General features: G+C 54.4%; 3 protein-coding genes across 4 annotated transcripts in view; 1 reads left to right on the top strand and 2 right to left on the bottom strand.

The window, feature by feature from the left end:
- Positions 1-1,312, bottom strand: part of Rnf185 (ring finger protein 185) — a 65,578-nt gene extending 64,266 nt beyond the window's left edge. The window contains exon 1 of the mRNA XM_033762322.1: positions 1,181-1,312. The gene's annotated coding sequence lies outside the window, so the exon portion shown is untranslated. The remainder of the gene's footprint in view (positions 1-1,180) is intronic.
- Positions 1,313-5,660: 4,348 nt separating this feature from the next.
- Positions 5,661-11,378, top strand: Pla2g3 (phospholipase A2 group III). 2 transcript variants are annotated; one of them, XM_010603815.2, is made up of 8 exons: positions 5,661-6,239; positions 7,338-7,470; positions 7,720-7,854; positions 8,116-8,423; positions 9,044-9,173; positions 9,284-9,400; positions 9,517-9,582; positions 10,210-11,378. In XM_010603815.2, exons 1-8 carry the CDS (start codon positions 5,744-5,746, stop codon positions 10,415-10,417), a joined length of 1,593 nt encoding a protein of 530 aa, XP_010602117.1. In that variant the 5' UTR covers positions 5,661-5,743; the 3' UTR covers positions 10,418-11,378. The 2 variants fall into 2 exon arrangements, with proteins under 2 accessions (XP_010602117.1, XP_010602118.1); XM_010603816.2 differs by lacking the exon at positions 9,517-9,582.
- Positions 11,379-11,491: 113 nt separating this feature from the next.
- Inpp5j (inositol polyphosphate-5-phosphatase J) overlaps positions 11,492-21,308 on the bottom strand; it is a 10,259-nt gene continuing 442 nt past the window's right edge. The window contains exons 2-13 of the mRNA XM_010603817.3: positions 18,541-19,802; positions 18,101-18,214; positions 17,872-17,980; positions 17,524-17,640; positions 17,122-17,297; positions 16,664-16,775; positions 16,328-16,437; positions 16,000-16,183; positions 12,871-13,008; positions 12,632-12,709; positions 12,423-12,527; positions 11,492-12,238 (exon numbers count right to left, since the gene is read on the bottom strand). Coding sequence (XP_010602119.1) covers positions 11,732-12,238; positions 12,423-12,527; positions 12,632-12,709; positions 12,871-13,008; positions 16,000-16,183; positions 16,328-16,437; positions 16,664-16,775; positions 17,122-17,297; positions 17,524-17,640; positions 17,872-17,980; positions 18,101-18,214; positions 18,541-19,802 — 3,012 coding nt within the window. The 3' untranslated portion in view covers positions 11,492-11,731. The remainder of the gene's footprint in view (positions 12,239-12,422; positions 12,528-12,631; positions 12,710-12,870; positions 13,009-15,999; positions 16,184-16,327; positions 16,438-16,663; positions 16,776-17,121; positions 17,298-17,523; positions 17,641-17,871; positions 17,981-18,100; positions 18,215-18,540; positions 19,803-21,308) is intronic.

Below are 21,308 nucleotides of genomic sequence, written 5' to 3'. Positions count from 1 at the left end.
CACACACACACACACACACACACACACACACACACGGAAATCAGGTGGGTCTGTACCCATCTGCATTCTTTTTTTTTGTACTGGGGATCGAACTCGGGTCCTTGTGTTTTCGAGGTAGGCACTGGAACCACTGAGCTGAATTCCCAGCCCTGTATGACTTACTTTCAGAAGTTCAGTTGGGTACACATGCCTGTAATCCCTGCACTCTGGGAGGATAGAAAGTTCTAGCCTAGCTTGGATAATGTAGTGATTTAGCGAGACTGTTTCTCTGAATAAATAAATCAATAATAAAGGTCTGGGGGGCTGGGGATTTAGCTCAGTGGTTCTGCCACCTGCTTCACAAGTGCAGGGTCCTGAGTGTCATCCCTGGTACCAAAAACAAGACAAAACAAAACAAAAACCTAACTAACTAACCAACTAACTAAATAAAGGTCTGGGGAAGTAGCTCAGTGCAAAGGTCAGTGCCCAGGACCAGCCCCCCAGCCCCGATAGAACAAGCTTTGTCATTTCCACCATATTTTATTTGTTGTAAGCAAGTCACTAAGTATAGCTTCTACTCAAGGGAAGGGTTTCAGGCTCCTCCATTTGAAGGCAGGAGTGTCAAAGAATGTGGGCCCATATATATATATATATATATATTTTTTTTTTTGGTACCAGGGATTGAATTCAGGTCTTTGTGCTTGCCAGGCAGGCCACCAAACCGCTGAGCTAAATCCCTGGCCTAGGCCCATATTTTTAAACCACTGTGGCTTCTACTGTTTTCAGTGAGGTTGAATGGTTTCTGTAATCTGTGACTCCCTCTCTCTTCCATTCTAGTTTTAAAAGATGCTGAGTGGAATCTAGTGGGTTTCTGTCCGTGTACTGAGAAATGTAGTTGGATCTCGTTGCTATGACTTTGGAGGTGGGGTCTCATTGCGCTGCCCCGGCTGGCCTCACTGTGCAGCCCTCTTGCTCAGCCTCTCGGAGTGCTGGGCTTGATCACAGCCGTCCACCACCGCACCCAGTTTGCCTCAGCCTCCAGACTAGCTGGGAACATAGCCTTGTCTTACCATGCCTAGCTCGTTCTCATTCTTTATTCCCTTAGACCCAGGACTGAGCTTCAGGTGAACTAGAGGCTGAATTTTTTGGTGCACGCTAGCCAAGCACTCTATCACTGAGCTATGTGTCCAGTTTAGCATACCTAGGAAGCTTCTAGGCGTGGTTCTGAATCTGCAGATTCTTGCTCCATATCCTGGTCTCCAGGAAGAAAATTGCCTCGTGGCTCTCTGTCCATCTCATTGGTTTTCCTTCTGTGGTCTGGTCTCAGTCCAAAGAATCGCTAATTGTCCAGAGGCACAGCTTTACCTGCGAAAGAGCAGCTGGCCGCCAGCCTCCAGGAGCAGCACCTTCAGGATCTGCAGCACATTGGAGCCAAGACCACTGTCCTCTCCGGAAACTTCCAGCCGGTGACTGGGCACAGCTGGGTCCCCAGGGTCTGGCTGTTTCCCCAGCTGGAACTCCTCTAAAGGAAACGTGCACCGGAGCGTCCCATTGGCTGGCTGACGCTTACTTTTTCAGAGTGGTGCTGTTACAGGGGACTCTTCTTATCCGACCTCCTCCCCTCCCCTCTCTTCCCATAAATGTCAGCCCTAAAACATGGTCTGAAGGCTTTCCCTACCCGTCCTGCTTCCTCCCCTTTTATCTTGCACAGGCATTCCCTCCATAAATCTCTCGCACTTCTAACTGTTTTGGCAATGGCTTCCTGGAAGACCCAACCGACACTCGCCCCCTGCAGCTCTCCTGGAGTGCCAAGATCCCATTCTCCCGGGGTATGAATGTCCTTACTGCCCCTCTCCATGGGCCAGTATGCTCTGTCCCCGCCCTCCTCTCTCTGGAGCATGCTCTCTCCCATGTCTCGCCCTGTGCCTGGCACACAGTAAGCTCAGTATTTGCTTTTGAATGAACACAGTGTGCTCTGGAGCGGGGCACTGCCCATCCCATTCTCCCAGCACAGAGAGTCTTCCGGGTAGGGCTGGGAGTGCCAGCTCCAAAGGCCGCAGGGAGGGTCTGCTTCAGGCCAGTGGAAGAGAAAAGCCTCTGAAACGGGAGGCTGGGGGGAAAGCGGCACATCTGCGAGGCCCTGCGGAAGTAGACCCACCTGCCAGGGGGAGTCAGGCCTGGCTTCTGTCTTGATTTGTGCTGGGTGACTCCCAGCGAGGCTTCCCGCTTCTTGAGCCTCCTTCCATCCGTCCTGGTTATGGATGCGCCACCGAGGGAGGGGTGGGGTGGGCGGTCAAGGGCAGAGAAACGGAAACGTAAACGGCAGGAGCACGCTGAAGGCTCTCGGTGGTCCTGGGCCTCGGTCGCAATGTCAGGGTGGAGGGCAGAGAAGGAAATGGAAATGAGAGAATTGGGAGAGAGGGAGAAGTGGAAACAAAAGGAGAGGGGGAAGGATACAAACGTAAACACACAAAGGAGCAAAGGACGGGGAGAAACAAGGGCATGAGAAGTCGGGAGAGGGAGAGGGAGAGAGAGACACACACACCTGTCACCCCAGCTACTCTTGGAGATTCAGACAGGAGGATTTCGAGTTTGGATTAAACCCCGTCTCAAAACAATAAAAGGGTCTGGGGATGTAACTCGGGGATAAAGCACCCCAGATGCAGTTCTCGGTACTGGAAAGGGCGGGGGAGGCAGAGCAACAGTGAAAAATTGTAGAGACGCAGAAGGAAAGAGAGAAGGAAAGAAATGGGGAGGCAGAGTGGGAGAGAAGGATAAGGAGACAGAGGGAAAGGAAACAAATTATGAGAGTCACAGCTGGGTAGAGAAAGGGACCAGGAGATAGCTATGAGAGAGAGGCTAAAAGATGACAAAGACTGACGGGGCCTGGAGGAAAGAGATGGGCAGGAAGGAGGGAGGGAGGGAGGGCAGGAAGGAAGAGGAGGAGGAGGGTGAGGTCTGACACATGATCCCATCCAGGCCCGTGCATTTCCCCACGGTGAGGGGACGGTTTCATTCAAAAATATGCTCCATCCCTGGAGCCATTGGCCCTTTTCTATTGGTGCAATAGTCCAGGATCACATTCCTGACATTGTCCACACATGGATAGATGTATGATAGATAGATGGTAGATAAAGAGATACGTTCACATGCAATTTGGTCTTATAACAAATTATCAGCAAAAGTGAAATTTAAGTGATAAAATACTCAAATATATTCTAATCACTAGTGTTTAAGTGAATATTTTTTTTTACTGTTTAGGACCTGGACCTGCTCTACCTATGTTTTTATTTTTGTTTCTCTTCTCTCATCTCAGATTTGTGGAAGGAGGGAGGGAGGGAGGACAGGAAGGAGGGAGGGAGGGCAGGAAGGAGGGAGGGCGGGCCAGAAGGAGGGAGGGCAGGAGGGCAGGAATTAGGGAGGACAGGAAGGAGGGAGGGCAGGAAGGCTCCCACAGACCCACCCCCTCCCTCCCCACTGGCGCCCACCATGTACTCGGTCCCACCCCAGGACTGGTGAGGATGGCATAGCCTTGACCATCTTTCTGTCTAGCCTGTCCTGTCCTGCTGGTTTGGGGCCCTTCATCCTCCTCCCTCCGAGGCCTCTGAGGGGTACGGTGGTAGGAGGCAGGGTGGGGGCAGAGCCTGTCCTGTAAGCTAACTGACGTGGCCGCTCGGGTGGAGTGGGAACAGAGCACCCAGTGACACCCTTCCTGGAGGCCTGAGCAAGCTCCAGCCTGCCTCCCTTTGGATCCCACATGGGGAGAGACCTCAAAGATCTCCCTGCATAGAGGGGGAAACTGAGGCCAAGACAGAGGCAGGGACAAGCCCAGGCAGTGGCCTAGCCCTAGTCCCGGAGTCCCCATCCAGTCAGAGCTGAGAGAGGTCACAGACACTGTGGCCCAAAAGCTTTTCTGAGACTTGCTGTTACCTGGGAAAGCTGCCTCCTGCTCGTAGGTGTCCTGAGGCTTTAGTGACAGTGTTTCCCATATCAGGTGCGGTGCTAAGAGTCTTCTTGCCCAGTATCCTGCGAGGTTGCTGCTGTGATTATGTTCATTACACAGAGGAGCAAACCAAGGCACAGAGAAGGTTTCTAAGCCCCAGGTCACACATGCCAGCATGAAAACTGAATCTGTCTGACGTCCCAAACCGGGTGTCTGCTGCCGGCCCCAAACCTCTCGGATGATGGAAAGGAAAAGAGTCTGCACTGTGGCAAAGGGGTTGCAGAGGTGGGAGGCTGTTCCTCTGAAAGGACAAATACCAGAGTGAGGGTTTATTTTAGATGTCAGAATTCCACCCCCCCAGACAGGGGATTCAACTCGGCGTAGTTTTGTCCTTGTCCTTAGGAGCCGGTCTCCCTCCCACTCCTGTTACTGCTCTCTCTACTCCACACCCGCTTCCCCAACTTCCGGAGAGGAGTTTAGCTCCTGGGCTACACCCACCCGTTCTTCCTTCTCTTCCTTGCTGCCAGTTAGGACCCTTTGGGCCGCAGGCCCAGGCTGGTTCTGAAGCGTCGGAGCTGGGCCTGCCCACCCTGCAATCTTCCCCCTCTGCTGCACAGACTCCTGCTCCTGTCTCTCCCTGGCTCCGCCTCCCGGGGCTGTTCCTCCTGGAGAGCCTTGGATGGAGACTGAGGGGATGTTGAGGAAGCAGTAAGCTGACAGGCAGACGGACAGGCAGACAAGCCACTGTCCTGGCCAATCCGGATTCCCAGCTGAGCTCCCCCAAACCTACCCTCCTAAGCGCTAACTCCTCCCCAGCTGGGGTCTGATTGTCATCTGAGGTTTTCTGACTCTCACGGAGCCTCAGTTTCTTCCCTTGCACTATGGGTAAAAGTAATTATCTTTACCAGACGGCTTGAAGATGAATCAGTTGAGGGACACAGCGACAAATGCCGAGTGTATCCCCTCCTTAACAGAGGGACCCCCGTCTCTCGAGGTGGCATGTGATACCCGCTGGATCCCCGGGTGACCATAGTCCACCGATAAAGGTGGACGGAGAGCTGGCCCTGGTTCCATTCTCTGCTCCAGAGCATCAGCCCTGCTCTGTGTCTTTTCCAAGGGCTACTCCTGCTGTGTCAGCCCATCTATTAGATCAGGGAAGCTGCTGCTAAGTCAGGCCTGTTCTTAAAGTTCCAGAGAGTGGGGGAGCCCTGGACCACTGTCCCCAGGTTATGCCAAGGGCCTTTCTAAGAACCAAAACTTGGAAGGAGCACCAGGGCCTGGGCACTTCCTTTCCCTTGGGAACTCCCAGGGTGGTACCCTGGAGCCCCAGCCCTGCCCTCACCTCCTTTACCCAGCTCTGGCCCAGATCCATGGCCTCTCGCCAATCTGAAGGAATCTCGCCAATCCTGCAGTGGGAGGAAAAAGCACAGGTCTGGGGGGCCTCCTCCAAGCCCCTGAAGCCTCTTTCCTCCCCAAGGAGACACAGCACCCTGCTTGGCCCTACCTCCCATGGCCCAAGGTTTTGGCTTCCGCAGCCCCTCCAGGCGAGGCTGGCAGGTGACTGGATGGCCGTGAGCAGGACGAGCGAGTGGAGGCGTGGGCCCTGCAAGTGCACTCCACAGCCAATCAGCGGCCTGCCAGGCTGGTGGATTCGGTTACAAGCCCAAGATCACCCCATACTCCTTCCTCCTCCTCCTCCCGCAGTTCCATTCATTGGTCCCGCCACACGGCCACACGAACCCTGCTGGGTACTGCTTCCAGCTGCTAGCTGCAGGGACAGGCATCAAGGGCTCTGTCTGACCAGGCTGGGCACAGGCAAAAATGAGAGTTCTGGCAGTGCTGTTGGGGGTGCTGGGCTTCCTGGGCGTGGCTCCAGGGGGTTCCCCTGCCCGCCACTGGGACAGCACCTCCTGCCACTTGACCAGGCACATCCCTGGCAGGTCTCTGGGGTCCCTGAGCTTTCTGGGCAAGGATGCTCAGGGTCTGGCTCTGTTCCTTGCCCACTGGGATGCTCATGGGAGGCTGCAGGTATGCAGCTGGCAGGATGAGCCGGAGCTCGTTGATGTCTTCAGTGCCCTCTGTGTTCACGAGACCACTCAGCGCTTCTTTATCCACACGCCAGGACCCGAGCTGCAGAAAGCACTGGCCGCCCTTCAGAGTCGGACCTGCCAAGGGCCCACAGGGGCCAGGGTGGTGCGAGCAGTAGAGCAGAGTGGAGCACCAGGCAGAAGGCACCTTCGAACGAAGAGAGGATGGACCATGCCTGGCACCCTATGGTGTGGAGTCGGGGACTCTGCTGGAAACTCCTCAGAGCTGGGTGAGCCGTGGGGTGTGGCTGGGCATCTGGTTAAGGAGGCAGAGGCAGCAGCCCTTGGCCCCTGCTCTCTCTCAGGTTGTGTCTTTAGGGGGATGACTTTACCATTTGGAATTCAGTTTCCTTGTCTGTAAAATGAGCATGATCATGAGTCTTCTCGTGGGATGTTTAAATGAAGTCATGGGGCCAGGGATTTAGCTCAGTGGTTCTGCCACCTGTCCCGCAAGCGCAAGGACCCAAGTTCGATCCCCAGCACCAAAAGGAAAAGAAAAACAACAACAACAAAAAAACCATAAATGAAGTTATGGATGGGAAAAGTTTTCCACAAATTTGGGAGTCCCTATTAACCACCATCTGAGGGAAGAGGCAGGCTGGGGTGGATCTAGGCTTTTCTGAGCCAAAAGCCACTCCCCAAAAGGAGGGTTTGTTTAGTAGAACAGGTACTGAAACTTGCAGACCTAGGTTCAAATTCCAACTCAGCACATCCAAGCTGAGCAAGTTATTTCCCCTCACCGAACCCATTTTCTCGCCTGTAAAGCTAAGGTGACACCTTCCTTGCAGGGCTGCTGTGAGCTTGGGTGTGGGAAGTACTAGGTATTTGGGATATGTCCAGCACAGGGCGCTACTGCTTGTATCATGATGGAATGCTATTTGCATCTACGTGGAGGACTAGGAAGGATTTGGCACACCAGTGGGGCAGTTCACCATCCTGGCCAAGCCTCGTTGTGTTAGTAAGAAATGTTGCACCCTGCCTGTTTGTCATTCCATCACATACACATTCATGGCTTTGGAGTTTTATTAGGGGTGTGAGCTTGGGAACTCTGGGGGAAGTTGCCACCTCCCTCGAGGAAGACCTTCCTGGCAATCATGGATGGGCTGCCCAGCACTGGAAATTGCCCAAAAGGGTCTGCAGTCTGAGTGTGCTTTGTAAGCCTGGAAACTTTAAAGAGTTTCACAGAGGAAAAATGATTGGCTGGAGGTCACCCAGGGGGTTTATGTCAGGGCTGGTGTGAGAACCAGGACTTTGCCTCCTTGATACCAGATAGGCATAGGGATCATGCCTGGGCCCCTGCTGAGCTGATGCTCCTTCCTTCCACGCAGGAATCTTCCAGGGCCCCGATCTCTGTTGCCGGGAGCATGACCACTGCCCACAGAACATCTCACCTTTGCAGTACAATTATGGCATTCGAAACTTTCGATTCCACTCCATCTCCCATTGTGACTGTGATGCCAGGTTGGCAGCAGACAGGGGAGGGTCTGGGACTTGGGGGATAAGACAGAGTCACCCAGTTCCTGAGTGTAGATTCTAGGGTTCCAGAGAACCCGAAAGCCAGCCTACACTCTTGTGCAGGTGAGAAAACTGAGACCCAAGGGAAAGAATTACTGGACCCCAAACCATCTGGCTAGTAGTAGTAGGATTGGCTGTGGGAGAAGCTAGGAGGCTCTCTGTGACCCAGGGACCTGAATACCAACTCTGGGACAGGTTTCAGCAATGCCTGAGAAACCAGCATGACTCCATCTCCGACATCGTGGGTGTGGCCTTCTTCAATGTGCTGGGGATCCCTTGCTTCGTGCTGAAGGAGCAGGAGGCGTGTGTGGAGTGGTACTGGTGGGGCGGGTATGTGGCTGCCCGCCCCGAGTCCTTTCCCAGCCTGGTGAGGGAGAGCTGTCTGTCTCTCCTCCAGGGCATGATGCCTTGTTGGTCTTGTCTTTTCCTCGGGGTAGGGCTTAGAGCGCAGACCCTTCTCAGATACCCCCCATAACCAGAGGGTGGGGTGGGAGAGGAGACTGGCAGACACTCGGTCTCTGTGGAGAGGACCCGGAGGGCTTCTGGGAGCAGAGGTTCAGTCATTGATTGTTACCAACTGCTACCTTCCAGGTGTAAAACATATGGTTCCATGCCCCTTGCCCACCTCCAGCCCAGGACCTATTACAATACTTCTTGGAACTCCCTGGCCACCTCCCTGCCTCCCAGTCCCCAGAGCCCAGCCCCCACCAAGCCACAATGGAAGCAGCATCCTCAGAAGAGGCGATCACAGCAGAAAGTGTCTAGGCACACCAGCACGGCCAATGCCACAGTCTTCCAGGCCCCCGTGGCCTCCTCCAGACCTGATGTGACCCTTACAGCCCAGCTGGTGGTCCTTCAAACAGCCCTCCATGGTCCACGGGGTAGTAAAAAACCTCAGGGTAAGTTCTTAATCTAACCTTGGGAGTTCCTGATGTGAGAGGTATCCCTGCCTCTGTGTGCATTGGGAGGTGGGTATGTGTTGTCTCTTTCCTGTCCAAACACTTCCCAGAGTATCCCGCCACCAAGCTACATCCCCAGCTCCTACTGCTGCAATTTTTGTAATCTACAAATTGGACGGTGTTACTCCCCGAGCCCCTCCCCGAGCCATCTCATGCCATCATTTCAGCTGACAAAGTTCTAGCATTCAGAGGCCCCCAGCTTCTATAGATCCTATCCTCTAGTTAAAACTCCCATTTCTACAAACTTCATGTGGTTCCTGCAAGGGCTGGGGATATAGCTCAGTGGTAGAGTGAGACAACCAGCCTCCTCTCGCCTCAGGGCCTTTCCATATGCTGTTTTGTCTGCCTGGAGCACTGTTCTCTCCTTTTTTACTCCTAGCCTTGCTTAACAGTCTCAGGACTCTGTGTTCTCCCATGGTGGCACTGCTGTATGAGTGTAGCAGAGGGAGACACGGTGGTTGCGTGACTGAGCATGTGTACTGGTGTTTTTTCTGGGTGGTGGCCGGCGTTGGTAAGGCATCCTAGTGGACTGGGCTCCCTCCACCACCACACGTTCCCAGGAACCCGCTGTGCCTGCTGCAGCTTCCACCTCCTGGACCAATGTACACACCAGATCCGGCCCCAGGAAACCAAGTTCCAGCTGCTGAACAGTGGCCGTGAGCCCCTCTTCCACTGCAACTGCACGCGCCGGTGAGGCCTGCTGGGCCCCTAAGGGATGGGCTGCCTCTGCTGCCAGGCACTGGGAATAAGCGCCTTGCTGGCAAGATCCTGTCCCAGCCTAGGCCTACCTTTGCCTGCAGCCTGGCACACTTCTGGAAGCTCCACAGACCACCTGTAGGTGCCAACATGCTTTGGGAGCTACTAGGCACCACTTGCTTCAAGCTGGCCCCTCCGCCAGACTGTGCTGAGGATAAAGGGTAAGCAGTGGCAGAGCCAGAAATGGACTGGACTGCTTATATCCCAACTGTGTGTCTGGGCCAAGGGGATGGGGAAGGGCCAGGAAGCTCACTGTCATCACCCCGCTAACTCATAGTGTTCTCAGTACAGCTCTGCAGGACTCAGGGCTGTATCTTAGCACCGACATTTATGTGAGTCCTTGGTAAGTTGATTCAAGCCTCCGTTTCCTTATGTGTAAAATGGTTGTGGGAGGAAATTGCTTGTGCACTTAATCCTTTTTTTTTTTTTTTTGTGGTACTAGGGAATGAACTGAGGCCCTTGCCAATGCTAGGCGAGTGCTCTAACACTGAGGCACATCCCCAGCCCTTATTGCTTATTCTTTATTGTTTGGTTTTGGTTTTCTGAGACAGAGTCTTGTTAGGTAGTTCAGGTTGGCCTTGAACTCATGATGTAGCACAGGCTGGCCTCAAACTCATAGTGAACCTCCTGCTTAAGCCTCCCAAGTGCTGCGATCACAGGTATGCATCACCACTCCTGGCTCTTAATGCTTACTCCTAATCCACAATCTTGTTTGGACTGTGATTCTCAAAGCCAGTCCCATTTTACAGATAAGAAAGAAACCAAGGGCCAAAGTGAGGTATAGTCAGCTAGTAGAAACAACCAGGACTCTGGGCACTGACCCAAGTTTATTCTTCCTCCTTCTAGATGTAAGCCCACCCTCTCTGCCTGACCCTGGCCCTACTCTTCCCTAGGCCTGCATTTTCCTGTCTGTATAGTAGGGTGGAATTCTTTAAGCCTCAATCACCTGCTCCCTTTTCTTACCTGACAGCTGCTCCAGAGAACTGAGAGCCGTCAAAGTGTCAGCACGGCACTTACTGCAGCTTCAGCAGAGACAACTCCAACTCCAGCAGGATAAAGGCACTGATAAGGCGTGGGCACGGCCTTTGCAACCCCCAGCCACCCCCCTGTCATTCTACAACCAATGCCTGAACCTAACTCAGGCAGCCCGAAGACCCGAAGGGCAAAAGAAGTTCTAGAGTTAGTGACCCCAGTGTCGGCTTCCCTAGGCATCAGCTTGTACCCTGTCCCTGGCTATGCTAGGCCCTGGGAATCTTGACTTCCCTCTGACGGTTGGTAGGGAAGGGGCTGTTAAGGATAGCCAGGAGGCTGCACGGGGTGTGTGTGTGTGGTGTGCACGTGTGGACCACAAGGCCCAAATGCTGGATCACGTTTCCTGCTGTGCTGGATGACCTTGAGCTGGTGACACAACCCCTCTGTGCCTGGATATGATGTTCAAAAGGCTTCCTCTGTTGAGCTTTGGCCTTGTCCGGGAACTTTACATACAGCTGGAGATGGGGAGAGAGTAGCTTAGTGCAGCAGCAACAATGGGCTCCAGGAAAAGGTGCATGTGTGTCCCGGTCCCAAGAGCAATGCATACATAGCTCAAGAACCTGCTTCAGGAAGCCCCGCCACCTGGCTGTCAGGCCTGGGGCAGCCGGTGGGAAAAGAGGGATGTCACAGAAATGCCTGCCTCTGAATCCATGTGAGGGTGCTGGAAAGGCCTTTCCAACTCCGCCTCTTCCGGGGAGGCCTTTTCTTTTAATAATTGCCGAGTCTTTCCTAGCCCATTCCTGGACTACTCTTTCTGCCCTAACCCTGAATTCAAATCTCCATGCCCTTGGGCAATGGACCTCCCTCTTCCTACTCTGAGCTTTGGTTTCCTCACCTGAAAAACGGGATTGTAAATATGACCTACCTCATAGTGTTGTTGAAGATTAAATTATATGTGTGTGTGTGTGTGTGTGTGTGTGTGTGTGTGTATTGCTTAACACTCAGTAAATATTTTTCCCTTCAGCACACAGCCAAAGTGTCTGATCTTGAGAGGTTGACTGATATACCTTCTTGAAGGCCTCAGTTTGCTCATCTGTATAATGTTTCTAAGAATGGCCCTGAGCCCACAGGGTGGTGGCACAGACGAAAGATGGTTTGAATCCTGTATGTAACTGGTGCCCGGTGAATATCAGCTCTATCATTCCTTTGCCTCTCTCGTCCCTGCTTCTGACTGACCATCCCTAGGCCTGAACTGTTAACAAGTTAGGAAGGAGACAGGAGTAAAGCTGGAGAATTTAATTCCTCCCCTACCATCCCAGATGGGGGCCCAGGAGGGGCTCTGCTGATTGTCACAGTTGAGGTGCCAAGACTGAGTTTTGGGAAACTCCAACTAGCCGCCCCTGGCCAGGACAGAGTGGCAGGTGTGCATACAGCTGGAGTGGCAGCAGGAGAGAGGCAAGTGGGCTAATGGAAGATGCAGGCACTGTGGAGCCACCTAGGCCCATCTGCCCACTTTACCCTCAGGGCCCCAGGCCTCCTTCCGCTAGCCCCTGCCTGCCCTGGGGGCTGGGAGACAGGCTGTCAGGGTCAGGGGCCTCCTGATCAGGTCCCCAGGGGCCGCCACCACCAGGATCTACGGTCTCGAGGCGCAAGGCAGGCAGCAGGCCCAGGCTTCGAGGCACAGGTGATGGGGAGGCCCAGGGCCCAGGCAGCCCAGAGGGCCCTTCCTCACTACTGCCTCGGCTGCTGCTGCCATTGCTCCTGTCTGGGGCCACACAGGGTACCCGGCGACTCTGGGGCGAGGGGCTACGGCTGGCACCACGGCGCTCACGGGATGAGGGTCGGAGGGCAAAACTGGGGAAACGGGCCAGTCCTGGGCTGCGGCTACGGTGTCGCTTGGACTTGCCAGGACTGGGGCTGCGGGACTTGGGTGCGAGCAGCTCCAGAGTGCTGTCGTCCTCACCCTCCGAGGAGGTGCCTGAGCTGTCTGTGCTGCTGCTGGCCGACTCCGAGGTAGGCAGCGAGATCTGGAGGGAACGCTGGTCACTGGGGCATCCCGTTCCACACGGCCAGTGGGGCCTCTTGGAACCACTCCCCACCTCCCTGTAGGCAGACCTACTGGTCTGATGTCACAGAGCACAATGTGGAGACTGTGGCATTCTACGGGGCCATGAGTCCCTCCCTCGGAACCCTACAAGATGACCTATTTACCTGGAAGGGTTCTGTGACACCAATGAGGATGCTGAGGTTGTGGCTGTAATAGCCCAGGATGAAGTCTCCATGGCCCTTGGGTAGTGATTCCTCACTGAATGTCACCTGGTGGACCCAGGGATATATCCCAGATTGGGGTCAGGGGGCAGGCTCAGGACCCCCAAGCTGAGTGTGGGGCTTTCGCCCTCTCGCCCCCTCCTTTTAAGTACCTGGTAGATATTCCCGTCCACATCTTCATGTTTGGCCCAAACATAGGCCACATAATCCTTGCAGTGGCGGAAACCCACCTGGGGCAGGGAGAGTGAGGGTTGGAACTCCAAATTCCAGTCCCCCGGGGTAGCATCAAACTCTGGACCAGCCAGGGACCCAGTCAGTCCTGCCTTGGTACCTAGCTGTTCCCCCGCGCCCCTTCCTCCCCTAAGCCATTGACCTCCCCTTCCCTGCTCACCCGGTACAAGCCGATCCAGTCCCAGGAGCTGCGGGCAAACACTGTTTCCATGCGATACCTCACCACAGCCTGCTCTGGCCGCACCCACTCATCTGCCACCTCCAGCCGTACCAGTGGCACATCGTCCCTGAAGGCAAACTGCCCAGGCGAGGCAGGGCAAAGGGCAACATCAGGGGAGACTCTAGCGTCCCACACACCCAAGGGCTCTTGGGCCAGAGTCAGCGCACATTAGGTGGGATGAAGGGACTTTCATGCTACTTCACAGACGGGAAACAAAGATAGAACAGAACCAGGATAAATATCAAACTTCCTGCTTCCCAGCCCAGGGTTCCTTCTGTCCATAAGTTCCTTAGAGAATCGCGGGGGACACGGCTTTGAAGTGAATGCACCCTACATTGGGCCCTGGCCCTGACACTGGCAAGTTCTGAATAGGTTATCGGCACGTGCCTTAGCCTCTCTGACTAGCAGGGTCCCCTTAGGGATAAACTCAGAGGCTCTTATTTAATACCTGGGATGGTTCTTATTCATTCACCGAGATAACATTTTTGTGTGTACGGTACCAGGGATCGAACTCAGGACCTTGCACTTGTGAGGTGGGCAGCGGAACCACTGAGCTAAATCCCTGGCCCGACTGAGAACATTTTTAAGCATCCTGTAAAATTTCCAAGTAACAGATGCTCAATAAATAATTTGCCTATAAGCTAGCAAGAGAGATAGGTAAATTCTTACAACACAGTGCTCTGGGTTAAGCTGAATACCCCTGAATAGACAAGAAGAACCCTGGTTGGATCGGCAGAGACCTCAGTTCATTTCTAGCCTCTCTGCCCCTAACTTGCTGTGTGACCTTAAAGTGAGGCTGTAGCCATCCCAAGACTTAATTTCTCCACACGAATCTTAAGCACTGAGGGCCCACTAACAATCGTCTTATCCCTAGTCCACGAAGACATGTGAACCCTGAGAATACTTCCCGCAGGGTCAACCCAGCCAACCAGGTCACCGCAATGAGTGAGGTAGCTGGGGTAGTGGGCAGCCATGGTATTGGCTCCACCCGTGTCCCTAAGGAAAGGAAAGGTTTAGGTTTGGTGGTGCCAGACTCGGGCCTTTGTCTACTCCTCTGTTGATCTAGTTTCAAATGTCCCTCCCTCTGTTTCTGAGCCAAGATGTTCCAGAAGCAACGGGCACATTCTCTCCTGGGATGAATGGCTAAAGGCCTACCTGAAATGCCCTCCAAGGGCTCACCAGGTCAAAACCCTATGAAGCCCTGTTCTGACTGTGCTGCCTTGGATAAGAGACCTAAGTTTTCCACGATTTAGTTTCTTTAGCTAGAAAAACAGAAAGGAGGCTTTGGACACCTCAGGGCCTGATAAAACAATCAAAGGGATGATGTATATACAGTGCCCTACATCAGATGTGACACGTAGTAGGTACTGAACAGGCAACATTTTTGAGGGACAGTCTTGAGAGACAAGATAGGAAAGACAAGGTGATTTTTCTTTTTTCTGTGCTAGAGATTGAACACAGGGTTTTGTGTGTGCTAGGGAAGTGCTCTATCGTTCAGCTATCTCCCCAGCCTCCCAAAAAGAGTGATTCTCAAGAAAAGGTCCCTGGCTGAAGGTTAAAATTCATGCTCAAGCCCTGTCACAGGAGGTCAAGCAAGGGCAGAAATCCATCACCAACTAATGACACTGACAAACGTTTCACTAAGTGACCATATGACCAAGTTACCAGGCAGAACATTCTCTGGTCTACAGGGGTCTTTCTTTTTTTCTTTTGAGACAAGGCTCTCTCTATGTAGTTGAGACTAACCTGGAACTCACTGTGTAGCCCAGGCTGGTCTCGAACTCACAGCGATCCTCCTGCCTCAGCCTCCTGAGTGCTGGGATTACAGGCATGAACCACCATGCCCGGCTTACAGGGGTCTTTCTTATCAGATCAAGATACCTGGAGAAGCCAGAGTGCATTTTCAGGATTGGAAAAGATGGGATCTACCCTACTACTGTACTTCTGCCTCTGAGCCTCTGTGTGACTTGGCATACCTGCCTACCTCAATAAGACCCTCAGGTTTCTCCACAAACAAACAAACAAAAGCGAGTTCATCTTTCATATCTGATTCTGACATTCTAGGATTTCTTTCCCCCTTTTACTTTGGCAACAAGAAACCTCAATGCTAAATACAGTTACCCTTCAGGATTTATGGGGAATTGGTTCCAGGAACTCTGGTAGACACGAAAAGCCAAGTATGTTTAAGTCCCTTATATGAAAAGGTATAGTATGTGCATATGACCTCGTATACCCACCTGTATATTTTAAATAATTTCTAGGCTATTTATAATACCTAATACAAAGTAAATGCTATATAAATAGTTGTTATACTACATTGAGGAAAAAATAACAAGAAAAGTCCACATAAGTCATATAAATTCACTATAGACTTAATACTTTTTCTGAATATTTTCTATACACAGTTGGTTGAATCACAGATGCTGAACCTATGATACAAAGCACTAATTGGCCAGGCATGGTGGTGCACGCCTGTAATCCCAGCACTCGGGAGGCTGAGGCAGGAGGATCGCTGTGAGTTTGAGACCAGCCTGGGCTACATAGTGAGTTCCAGGTCAGTCTCAACTACATAGTGAGACCCTGTCTCAAAAAACAAACAAACAAACAAACAAAAAACCCAAAAAAAACTTTGGCTTTGTGCTTTTTTTGTATCTCTACTTCCTTCCCCATCACTACTTTACTCTCAAAATGCCTAGGCCTTAAGGAAGAAAGAAAGAATGCCACATAGGAGTTGAGTAAAAATGATTTGGCTAGTTTTATACATGTGGATTTCAATATAAGTTGCCCTAAACCTTTCTTAGCGGAAGCAAGTCAGTCAGATTAGTGAAAACAGCGTGAACTCAGGCTGGCTTGGATTCAAACCCTAACTCTTCCTCTTAGTAGCTATGAATCCCTGGGCAAGCGATGTTGTGACTCTCGGCCTCTTCCTACGAAACTGAGGATTATAACCCCCGCTCCCACTCTGTTAGGACAACTGGCTGCCGTAGGCATGAGGGGTTCCTGGTGGGCAGTGGGAGGCTGAGCTGGGCCACAGAGGTGCCACGAGGGGAGGGTGACGCCAGGACTCACCCGCAGAAGGAACTGAGCGGCCACAGGCTTGTGGTCACTGACTGTGTACTCCATGTGGCTGCGGTAGCTGTGCTGGGTCACCTGGAGCCGGTGGCTCTCGCGTCCTGAGGGGCTAGGACCTCCGCCCGGAGCCTTGACCTTCCACAGGATCCGGTCCGTCCAGGCTGGCTTGCGCTTCTTGGCGCTGCAGTGAGCAGGGGTAGCTTGGACTTCAGGGGCTGGGGATCAATCAGAGCTCCCAGCCTGGCCTGCAGCCCCTTCTTCCTCCCGCAGTTTCCCATCTGTAGCAGACTTCAGCCTATGTCCCCCACCCTATCCCAGGGCTCACCTGGTATCATATTTGTTGGTACCCACATCAAACTTGAAGGTGGGGGCAAAATGAAGGGGCCCCTCCTCGAAGCCCTTCAAGATGGGCCAAGTGTTCTTGGCTATGTTGAGCTGTGGGGGTCCAGAAGGACAGAATGAGACAAGCACATAGGACCTCCATCACGCAGGGGGTGTGGAGCTGGTGAAGGTAAGGACCACAGCCTAAGGTAAACAAGTGTCTTCCAGGGCAGCCTGGGCTAAACAGTGAGATCCTGTCTAAAGAAAAAAGAGACAAAAAGTGTGTCCCAGGAAATGTTCTGTGTGCATGGAGTTTGGGGTGGGGGCTAGGGTTCCCCACCTGGTCTTTCTCCCAGAGTTGATGGAGCTGGTCGCTGTCGATAGCAAACTTGACATAGTGCAGGTCGTAACTATCAATCCGGAAGTTCAGGTCTCCGAACCAGAATACAAGGCTGTTCACAGGGAGGGGTCAGTGAGGCCCCGGTGTGAAAGGACTCCACACAGTTCCATCCCGGCCCCGTCTGACAGCACAGGTGCCTCTAGACACGCCAGTGGGTGGGTAGGCGGCAGCACAGGTTTTAGCCCAACAAGAAGCCAAGGGGACGGGGCGCAGGTCTAGAGGAAATGAGGTTGCACCCGCCGCTCAGCAAAGCTCCGCTGCGGGCTCTACCCCTCCCCAGCAGACCGCTCGCCTCACTCCCTACGGGGAGTTGGTTTGGATGGTCACTGCTCCCAACAAACCCGCGTCTCTCCACGAGCCCCACCCCGACGGGTTCTCCACAGGGCCCCTGGCCATACTCGTGATCCAGGATGCCTTGTGCACCGGGTCCCTGGAATTGCTGGAGACTCAGGATAGTTTGAAAATTGTCCTTGCGCTGCTCCGCTTTGTCCATATGTGCAGGCAGGTGGCAGTTGAGGAAGCAGAGCATGTGCCCAAAAGCCGCCAGGCGCACACTCACTCCACCCTTGTTACCCTAGGAAGGAAGGATGGGGCGGTCATGGGCGGGGCCCAGGCAGGCAGGGAGAGGAGGCCAGGGCAGGCACCAGGGTGTGAGGGTCCTAGGGAGGGGGTGGGCCCCAAAGGAGAGGGTGTGGTGTTAGGCGGAGCTAGGGGAGGCCACGGATAAGACGTCTGTGAGTCGGTGGGGCTCCAGGGCCACTTCCGGCCCCATTTCCTCCCGGCCTTTCCTCCAGGCTCACCCAGTAGCCACCCAGGCCAGTTCGTGTGCAGTCAGTCTGCACGTCCCGCAGGAAGGGCAGGTGGTAGTACTTGGCGAACAGCAGGAGGATGACGCCTTGCATCCTGACGGTACTCACCTGCAGGGGGAAGCCGGAGGGGACAGGGTTGGAGGCTGGGACACAAAGCCCTGGCCTCAGACCCTGCCTTTGTCTTTTCCCTGTCCTTAAGGTCTACGCCTATTTCACTAACCCAGTAGCTGTGGCCCAGCAGTCCCCAGAGTGAGTCAGCGGGGGTGAGGGTGGGGGTGGGGGGAGATGGGATCAGGAATCCAGGAGGCCCCTGCTCTTCCAAAGGGTGAAGGGCATTACCAGCACGAAATTAAAAGGCCCCAGGGCGTCCATGAATAGCTCGCTCCACTGGTCCGTGAAGAGAGCGTCCTTGAGTCGCTTGTTGATCATGGAATTCACTTCCTGCAACCTAGGGAAGTTGGGGGTGCGGTGGCCTCAGACTGGAGGGGCCTCCTAGAAACCCCTGCCATATTAGGGGTCCAGAAGGCCCCAGGAAGTGAGGAAGGGGTCCGCCTGCCCTTCCCCTCACCCTATGGCGATCATGTCTGCGCTGTCACTGCCATCGCCACCACCCAGGTGGAGGAGGGACGTGACATCATCTGGAGGCATGGCGGTGCCCACGTTCCATGTGACCACAGTGACCCTGGCATCAGGGACATAGGAGGGTTTACTGCTGGGCACCATTTCCCCGCTCTCCCTTCCTCCCACGGGGGTCTATCTGGGGAGGTAAAGTGAGGCAGATGGGACCCACCATGGGCCCAGGGATCCTCCTATCTCCCTGGTGAGACAAACTGAGAAAATGACCAAAACCCTAGGCAAGGGTTCTGAGGGTTCCAGAGTGAACCCAGACCCCTCCCTTGGGGGAACCCTCTGGAGACAAACTGAGTCAGAGTAGGTCATCATCCTGGAAGAACAGCCAGTCTCCAAATTCAAGCCCCCAAACCCTTTCTAGGGAGAGGCCCTCCTCACCGGAATCCAGCGTCGCTCTTGCAGGTAGGCTGAGCTGACCAAGAGGAGGACGGTGAAGTGGGTGTGGAAAGAGAAGTGGCCACTGGGGCTGGAGTTCCTCGGGCTTGAAGGCTGGGGCTCAGGCCCCTGCCGGGCACTGCACCTTGGAAGCCAGGCCCTGTACCCTGGGTGACAGGCCCTGTGCTCTCGGAGTCAGGTCCCACACCCTGAGTGCCAGGCTCTGCACTTTGGGTGCCAGGCCTGGGAACGGCCATCTCAGGGGCTGACGGGACACAGGGAGGGCGGTTGGGGGAGCGGTTGGGGGAGCGGCTGGGGGAGCGGCTGGGAGATCGAGGTGGCTTGGGCAGGGCTGGGGGCACTGTCTGGCCTGAGGAGGTCCCTGGCCGAAAGGTAGGGGACAAAAGTCCAGGGGAACGGGTGCCAGGCTCTGGAGGGCTCTGGCCCACATCCAAGGGCAGGGTCTGGGGTGGCCGTGGCAGGACAGGATCCTCAGGGCTGTTGCGAGGAGCCTCAGGTCGGGCTCGAAATGTGGGGGAGAACCGGAGGTCTGGGGAGGTTTGGACCAAGGATGGGAAGACTGTAGGACCGGACGCCTGGGCTGGAGGCTGGACATGCCCCTCAGAAGTGAGGAGAGGTCTGGGGACTGGGGTATCCTTCTGCCTAGCTGTTGTCTGTCCTGTAGGTGTGGGGGCTGAGGCCATAGATGAAGGAATCAGGGTGTGCTCCTGAGAGGGTGACAGAATGGGACTCAGCAATGGGGAAGAACTGGAGTAGGGCGGGAGGGGCTCCTCCTGAGAAGCCAGGGCCAGGCTCAGGCCTGAAACTGCCAAGGCTGGCTTAGGTCCCATGGAGGTGGGTGACAACTGCTTCTTGTCTCTAGAAGCTGGAGCCACGCTGGTCTCCAGGGTGGCTGGGGCAGGCCTTGGCACAGCGGAGGCAGACATCGCCAGCTGCCCTAGGGATGCTGAAGCCAGGACTGAGCCTGAGGCTGCTGGGGAAGGCTTGGGTCCAGCGGAGGCAGATACCACCAGCTGGCCCACACATATTGGAGCTTGGCTGGAGCTTCGGTGGACAGGAGCTCTCCTGTGTCCTCCAGGGGTAGAGAGCGGAGACAGGATGGTTTGGGGAGATACCAGAGCCAGCCTCGGCCCCTCTGAGGAAGGTGACATTGCTGCTTGTGGCCCCACAGGTGCCAGAGCCAACCTTGGTTCCAAGGGTCCTGGGGCTGCATTCTTCACTGGGGGCTGAAAACTTGAGACCACCTTGTAAAGGACAAATCAGTGACTCAGGGTGACCCTAACTAGGAAGTTGAGCCTTGACTTCCATATAGACCCGGGCCAATTCCAAAGGCATATCCTTCCAAGGAAGTTCTTCCTTCTGTGTCACTCCAGTCCATGCTGCAGGTCACCTTCTGTCTCAGAGGAGACAGGACATGACGCCTGTCCCTTCTCAGTCTAAGACTTCCTGCTCAGGTGTAGAAACTGAGACCCTGACTTGAATAAAACAGAGTGAATCTGAGGGTGCCCACGCCCCGCCTCTCCTGATCAGCTTCCCTGGGCAGCCCTCTCACAATCATAGTCCCAGGGGCTCTTCCAGCCATAGGCACCGGCCTGACCGCACGGGCCTGCCTACACCGGGCACACGGGCTCCCACACATTAAATACCTCTCCTTCGCTCCATGGGGCCCCGAAGCCCTTCGGTCCCCCCTTATCAATACCATCCAGCACCCCAACCTTGGTCACAGCCCAAAACTCCGAGCAGGAGCCAGAGCCGGGGACCAACACTGGTCATGTAGATTCCTAGCCCAGCTCTGCGTGACCTTAGGCAAGCCTCTCTGCCCGAGGCCTCCGTTTCTCTGCCTGTACGTGAAGGGACTGAATGAAAGATCCTTGACCGCAGTTTCCTCTTGGAGTCTGGATCTCATGCTCTGCACTTATGAGCCCACCATTTGCTGTAGTGGAATTCCACGGAGGGCTGTGGCATTAGCCCACGCTCTCCCAGCGTGGCTGCACCATTCAGAGCAGGTCGATCCTGGTCTTACACCTCTCGGTGCCCAGGTGGTACCCTCTTACCCTGTCTGCCCTCTCCTGACCTGGGAGTGCAGGCAAGCAGGTCGATCTTACGTCTGGCAGGTGGTGGGGGCACTCAGGGGCTTGCTCTGCTTTCCCCATCCGTCCTGTATTTACAGTGTCACTTGTCTTCAGAAGACAGGATAAAGTGTCCTTTGCCAGGGAGGACAGAAGGTCTATCTCTGCCCCAGGGTGGCTGCGTCCTGCCTCTAGAGAAGCAGTTCTGTCTGCCTCCTGTCCTTCTCGGTTCAGAGAACCTGAAACTCTGCTTCTACCTCCTTTCCTAAAACTCAGCTCTTTCAACTGCATTTTGGACATCTTCCTCGGCTCCAAGTGTCCCACTGTGTGCCCCCTCCCCCTCAACCACCATAACGCCTCCGGCACTAACAACTTAGCCATCCCAGATGTCACAGTTTTAGTCTTCAGAGACAAGCCTCCTCATTTTGCATTGGCTCAGAGAAGACAAGCAACTTGCCCAAGGTCACACAGCAAAGCTAGAGAACATCTGGGTCCCCTGACACCATAGTCCAGGTCCACGGCTCTTCTGGGGGCTCCTGGAGATGGCTAACTCTCTCTCGTCTTGGGCATCCCATCCTTGCCCCTCGGTCCCCAGGGTGACCTCTTTGCACAGCCCCTTCGTGGTAGGCACAGGAGAGCGCAGCCCCTTAGCCAGGGCATCAGGGTGCCTGCAGTGTGTGT

The sequence above is a fragment of the Fukomys damarensis genome, unplaced genomic scaffold (assembly GCF_012274545.1).
Source record: "Fukomys damarensis isolate Sample0158 unplaced genomic scaffold, DMR_v1.0_HiC HiC_scaffold_12, whole genome shotgun sequence".
Lineage (NCBI taxonomy): Eukaryota > Metazoa > Chordata > Mammalia > Rodentia > Bathyergidae > Fukomys > Fukomys damarensis.
The sequence above is the reverse complement of the archived record's forward strand: the minus strand, read 5'-3'. Positions and strand labels throughout refer to the sequence as shown.